Raw genomic sequence first — 7,053 nt, 5'->3', positions numbered from 1 at the left:
GGGGGGGTTCAACGCTTTGATTTTCTACTCCAAGACAAGAATTGACTCAACTTCAACTTTTGTTTTGAGTACATTCGGACAGTTCACGTCCATGAAATTCACCCAAGGACTTGGTCGGTCGGTGAACGTCGCTCCACAGACTCTATGTCAGCACAGCCAAACGGCAAATACATGACACACGCTGTAGGAAAACGCAAACCACAGGGGTAAACACACCGGGAAGACAACCGAGCCAAGACCGCTGTTTTCGAAGTGTTTTGTCGCTGTGACTGGTGTCTTCTGTCTCGTGTCAGCTCCCTCTTTCAATTTGGTAAGTTTTACGGCACTTGCGACACAAATAGGTTGTATGAGTGTCGAAAAATAGAGGTGTTGCTAGAAAGTGGCACAAGTCGTGTACGAAGACAAAATGAGAGAAAAGGACGACAGGTGAATAATCCTAAGTGTCGAAGGTAAGAGGCGTTAGTTACTGGAGACTAACATCATCTACAAAGGAAAGAAAAAGGACGATAGAAGTTGCAGTATTGTACGTACTTTGCATGTGTCGGTTGGGCGGACAAACTTCCGTGAAATGTTCATAAATGTATCACGAGAGTTGTTTTCAAAATTAAATCTAAAAGGGGTCTAATTTATAGTAATTACCTATTACCATACTCTCCTCCCAACTAATAAATAGTATTACACCAGTACATTGTAAGTTACTATTATATTTTGTACTAAAAAGATGAACTTTATGGGCCAAAGTACGCGATGTTTAGCGGCAAATTGCTCTGAGGCACGTAACGGACACCCCCCCCCCAACCCCGTTAAATGCCCTGCCTCGTTGGAGGATTCGGCGGGTTGTACAAGAAACGGGCACAGTCGAATAAAAACCCGAGGGGAACTCGGAACTCTGAGGAAGTCGAAGGAGCAGACTATACCAGAGTTCTCACCAACTACACCTCCCATTAGACCAGTTCTATAATTCTTCTATTATATATGTTATTCTGAGCATGTGTCGCCAGTCATTGAGAAACAAACTCTGCCAACATTTTACGATTCAGTCTCTTGTAGTCTTTTTTCCCCTTAGATAAAAAATTATCATAGCTAAAGTGTGGTATTTGACCCAAGACTGGCCTTCAGCCGATTGGACGGACTGCAACCAATCGGACTCAGCCTGCAAGTTACGGGCGTCCGGCATAAAAAACCCAAACGAACAACAACAACAAAAAGGTAACAATAACATGAAACGTTCTACATCTATAACAATGAACAACCGATCCAAGCCTGTAACTGTTATAAAAGCCATTCCATAACCATCTTTTAAACAAAGTTTTGGGGGTTAAAAGTGGCGAGACTTTAATTCTAACAAAAATCTAGGCTTATCAAGAAAAAAGTCAACGATGATTTTATATGACAAGGAAGCCCAACTTCTAAATTTATACAGAGGTGCTAACAGGTCACGAAAAAAAATTCATTTTTAAAAAAAGAAGAAAAAAAAAGACAATCCGAAACTTTTCAGATACCATGGAAACGTGCCAGCAGGGGGCCAAATGTTACGGATCATCTAATGCATCCTGTATCAAGACTATTTTATGTGCTACATTACTTGCAAAAACAGATTAACAGAAATTAAGGTACAAGCAGAAGTTTTCAAAATCCGGGTAATTTCAGAAATCCGGTTGACCTTATTTATCCGAAAAATCGGCACCTCTGTAAACAGCTACATGAAGAGCGGACCATTCATCATAGCAAAACCAAAACAACCACATTCCGAGTTCTGATATCTGGACAGTTCAGAAAGCAGGTCTCTTCATCCTATCAGTCAGCCTGCACACTTCAGTCCACTTTTGTCGTCAAAATAATATTATTATGACGTGCGGCACCACTTCGTACCGGTAAAATCTAGTGCGTGATCTTGGCTGAAGTGACGGGGCTTAGGCTATGGAGGGGAGCCCGAGGTGACTCAGGGGGGAAGGGGGGGAGAGAGAGAGAGAAAGACAATGAGAGAAAGAGGGGGGGAGAGAGAGGGGGGAGGGGGGGGGGGGAAGGGAACGGGGTGTCACTTGTGCCGATACACAGTTCACCGATATATACATTATAATATCAATTGTCGAGCAGCCATAAATTAGCCAACATTTGAAACGATACAAAAACAATACCAATTGTTTTGGTGGGTGTCAGCTCTTGTAATACTCTCGGTCTAATTTTATGCATGCATGTCAATAGATGACCCCCTTTTTTTTCCAACATCGGGTCATGAGATCTTTTCAAAGTCCGCTGAGGAAACCCAAGTACATGTCCATGATGCAAAAAGCTGTGGAGGGAGGGGGGAGGGGGGGGGGTCTCCTTTTTCTCGTGACAAATTTTTTCCTCTCCTGTTTTCTTGTGACATATATTTTTTTTCGGGTCAAGATATTTCAGCTCTCCTTTTGTTCGTGGGCAGTGTTTCATCCATACCAATCTTATCATATATGAAGTTGGCAAATGTACGAAGAAAGTGAACTAAGATTTTATCACAAATTGCAACAATGGCAGACTTTCCAAAACATCGGCATTGATGTCTGTGTTGAGGAATTTTATCAAGACAGAATACTTTTTTTTTTAAACTTTTGTTTAAGAAAAGGTAGAACAAAACATGATAATATAAATTTTTCACCACTGTGTGCTGTGTATTGGGGGGGGGGGTGGCTCACATACAGTCAACGTAAAGACCAATGGCATACGTAAAGTGTAAGAACAAAACTTTTCCTTGTACACTTGTGACTTGTGTTTTCCATTTTTGCGAGCATCAAAGTAAAATGAGATAAAAACAAGACAAGTCACACTCCTCTGCATGTTGCGTGTCCTACCAAACATTATTATCAACCCAACCAGCTGTCTAGGGTCTCAGCAGGGAAATATTTCACCACCCATAAAAATATAACTAATTTACTAACTAAGAAAGCACTGAGCACCAGTTGCTGCCACACTGAAGGTAAATTTTCCAGAGAACGAAACATACAACTCACATCATGTATACTAAGGATCCTTTTTCAGTTGTTATCAACAGCAATGTGATATTAAGATAAGATAAATATTTATTGCCCAGCGCTGACACACTGGTTTGGTGTTTCCACTTTCCACACATACACACACACACACACAATGCATGCATACTGATCTCTTCCACACACAAACATAATGTATCACTCATAAACAGACCAACAGCCGCATGTAAAACTACCATCTGATCTCTACAAACCAACCAACCAGAACCCCAAATTAATAAAGATGAAAAGAGAAAAAAACAAGTAGTTGGTGAATGGCGGGGTGAGGAGCCTGAATACAAGTTTTGTCCACAAGATTCCACACTTAAATACAGAACACTCTCTAATGGCCACCTGTGTAAGATTTGTAAGTTGTACAAACAAGGTCCCATTTCCTCCCTAGTCTATTTTTAACATTATAATGAGACTGTATATAAGGTGTTCACCCGTCTAATACAGCCCACTTTGCTCCTCGACAATGGGCAGCCGTCTAAAGACAGTTTCGACTGTAATTTATTATGAAGGATGTTCTTTGTTTTATCAGCATTGTCAAAGTACGGGTCAGAAACACACGGTATCTAGGTTCTCTATAAAAAGTTTAACAGGGTGGAAAATTTTATACAACCTGTGTTTAGACTCTTAATAAACTGAACATTCTATTAAGAATAGTCCGAAGTTGTCTCACTGAACACTGCATCACTGACTACTTGCACAAGATTTCTTTGTTGGTTGAGTAAAGAGAGGCACATCAGCACAATAACAGCCATCTAGTGCTGGGAAAAGCAAGGTGGACAGACAGAAACAACAGACAAAAGAAGTAAGGTCCTAATTGTGACATGATTGTATTTTAGTTTTAGTCACAGTTTTTAGTTTAGTTTTAGTAGAGGTTTTACGGCACTCGCAACTGAATAAGGTCATATGAGCGCCAGAAGATTAGAGGTGTTCCAAGACAGTACTAACAAACATAAGAAAGTAGAAGGGGAGATAAGGACGGTAGATGTTTCATAGGAGAGAAGAAACAAACCACACCAGAGCACCCGCTAACCATCCACCAACAAAATCAACAACAACAACTTCAACAAAAACAACAAGTTTTATGTCACTTGCAACACAATAAGGTCATAAAAGTGCCGAAGATTAGAGGTGTTACAAGAGCATGATTTTGTATGAAGATCAGATGGAGGATAAAATTTCATCAAGAACTAGAGAAATTTAAGTTCCTCGTTAATTGATAGAGACACTTTTTGCCAATTTGGGACTGCCAAATAATCTAAACAGAAAAACCTATTTCTAAAATATCAAAGGCTCAGAGGCAAAGAACAAAATTCCAAAAGTGCTTAAGGTTCTTTTCACTAAGGTCTGTGAACAAAATATTGAGCATGTTATGTTTAAAAACCCTTCCCCCTTTTTCTTTTAAATTAAAAGAAAGAAAAACCAAACATAATTCTAAAAAGCAGAGGACATCGAGGTGCAGCTGATCCTGACTTAACTGATTCAGTCCGCAGCGCCGCTCACAGCGGCTAACCGTCTCCAGTGTTTTGGCGCAGAGCCGGCTCTTATCTATTGCTCCCTTTTCTTCACATACACATCGCTTTCCTCTAGTCTTTTTTCCCAACTGCTTACATTTCTCCCCTTTTTTTCTGCTTTCATTGAATAGCATTTTGTATTCTGAACATTGTATGCCACACATCTAGGGTTTTATCAAATTTAAATATTCTAAAATTAAATTTTTGTAAAGACCACCCCTGAGGTCACAAAGCGGTCACAAATTATATTATTTGCATCCGAAATCAAAATTAACTGCGGGCTGAATCAGTTAACATTTTCTTTTTCCTCAATACCTGTTTCCTTAGGACTTTCCCTTAGTTCAGTCTCAGTATGAGAAGGATTTTAGTTTTCCCTTTCCAATTCTACAACAGAAAATACAAAGTCTCTCTGCCACTTTGAAAACATGAATTTTCAAACTTTTAAAGTGACTTCTTTTCACCTGTGCTGTCTTGTCAACTTAAAAGAAGATTTTCGCAGGAAATATTTCAGTGAAAATCCTGTTTTGCGGCAAGCCTGAAATATATTTACCCCCCCCCCCCCCCCTCCCAATTTTGTTTTTTATTTATCAGAAATTTGTGCGGCTGCAATGGGTTTAACACTAGATCTAGAGTCTAGATCTAAATATAGATCTAGATCTAACAAGCAATTACTGTACAGTAATAACTAGGCTAGGACTAGGAATAAATGACCCATAGTAGTTAGTAGTTGAGTAATCACCAGTACCAGCCAAGCCCAAGGCATCAATTCGTGGTAATTAGAAGTGGGCCAGTGTGCTGCCATGAGAGTGAGCCATGCTAACCTCAGCAAGCACCTCTATATTTGACTTTGAACATTTTTTGTAGGCCTCTATGTGTAGAAATCTAATGAATGAAACACGGTCTGACAGTCCATGACAATGGACAGGTTCTGATTTTAATTCTAGATTGAGATTCAACTAGAATAGATCTAGGCAAGATCATCATCAAGAATGGTTTAGTCCGACAAGACTGTACTACTGTACTACGTAGATCTCTATGTAATTTAATCCCAGTTGAAGTTGATGATTGATGTGGAACTTCTGGCGCTTTTTCGGTAGTTCCCACCCCCCTTATTTGATAGAGCCTGACCTACATCTAGATCTATATACGTTTGATTCGCGGCAAGCTAAGATGTCAAACTTAACAACTGCAAAACATTAAATTGTGGTAAAATTCTGGGGGGGCATGCCCCCCTGAAACCCCCCACCTTGTTTTTATTTGGTCAGGGGGGCAAGCCCCCCTGAAACCCCCCTACTCTTGGGGCCAAAACCGGCGAATAACAAATGCGGGGTGGGAACTAGATCTACCGAAAAAGCGCCGAACTTCTTGGGAAGTACAGACAGTACTGCTATCACTATCACTGGGCGAACGTCGGTCATAGTAAGACGCAGAGTAAGTCCAATTTTTTCAAAATTAGAACGTGTTTAAACATTTAAAAGAACTAGATCTAACTAGAGTCTAGATTCTAGATCTAGATCTAGATCTAGACATGGTCGATGAGTTGGGTGAACTTTGGAAAACGGGAGTGAATTTGAAAACTCAATTACAAAGACAGAGAGAACCCAGCCTCTGCTGACAGACTTTCTATTCTGAGCATGACCTTCATTCCTTCATTGCTTGAGAACAAAATCAAGGCGAAAGAAAGACTACTGGATACATTAAAGAGCATAATTCATTTTCAAACAACAAAAGATGTTTCTCAGAACAACATTACAATAAAATATCATGAAGTTACACTTACCTTTCGGGCGGCAGATCGCAGAACATAGGCCATGTTTCAACAAGGACTGTGCAAGTACACACAATAAGGAAAGGACATTCAGGGGCTTGGGCTAACGACTTTTATCTAACTTCAAGCGGGAAGAGTAGAACGTGAAGGGAAGTAATATTGACGGTGTCATTTTATGTCAAGGCGATAAAGATTAAAATTTGTAGGCAACATATGGCGACAAATAGATCTAGATCAAGATATCTAGATATAGATATCTACATTTGGGTTGTGGGTTTTTAAAAATTATTATTATTGAAAGTAGTTTATGTCCATATCAAATCTATTGATAGTACAAAGAAATTCAGATACTGTATCATGATTGATAGGCTAATCAAACTGTATATATTCCACAGAATTCTACACTTAGTGTAGAATTCTGTGATATATTCCAAACTTCCTTCACAGCATTTTATGGTTTTTCCGTCTGATGGAAATAAAGAATTCGATTGTTCGAAGACATAGTGGTACTAAATCTAGATTTATTTGTTTTAGTAGTATACCTTTACTCCTTTACTTTTGTCATACGCAGTGGCTACGTTCACGGCGCCGTGAACGTAGTCTGTAGGCTAGGTTCACGGCGCCGTGAATGTAGTTGGCAGGCTACGTTCACGGCGCCCTGAATGCAGTTTGCAGGCTCTGTTGAGGCTACATTCACGGCACTCAAGCTTCGTTTAGACGGAGCGTCCACTGCCGGTTTTAGTCAGTGACTACA

The 7,053-nt window shown here is 39.9% G+C and overlaps 1 protein-coding gene across 1 annotated transcript in view; it reads right to left on the bottom strand.

Annotated features, from left to right (window-relative positions):
* LOC101860826 (aconitate hydratase, mitochondrial) overlaps positions 1-6,418 on the bottom strand; it is a gene marked incomplete in the record, with an annotated part of 43,257 nt that extends 36,839 nt beyond the window's left edge. Inside the window, 1 exon segment of the mRNA XM_013084592.2 lies at positions 6,312-6,418. Coding sequence (XP_012940046.1) covers positions 6,312-6,344 — 33 coding nt within the window.
* Between the last annotated feature and the right edge of the window lie 635 nt (positions 6,419-7,053).

Source organism: Aplysia californica, unplaced genomic scaffold, assembly GCF_000002075.1.
Source record: "Aplysia californica isolate F4 #8 unplaced genomic scaffold, AplCal3.0 scaffold00304, whole genome shotgun sequence".
NCBI lineage: Eukaryota > Metazoa > Mollusca > Gastropoda > Aplysiida > Aplysiidae > Aplysia > Aplysia californica.
Note: the sequence above shows the minus strand (reverse complement) of the source record. Positions and strands in the feature narration are given on the sequence as shown.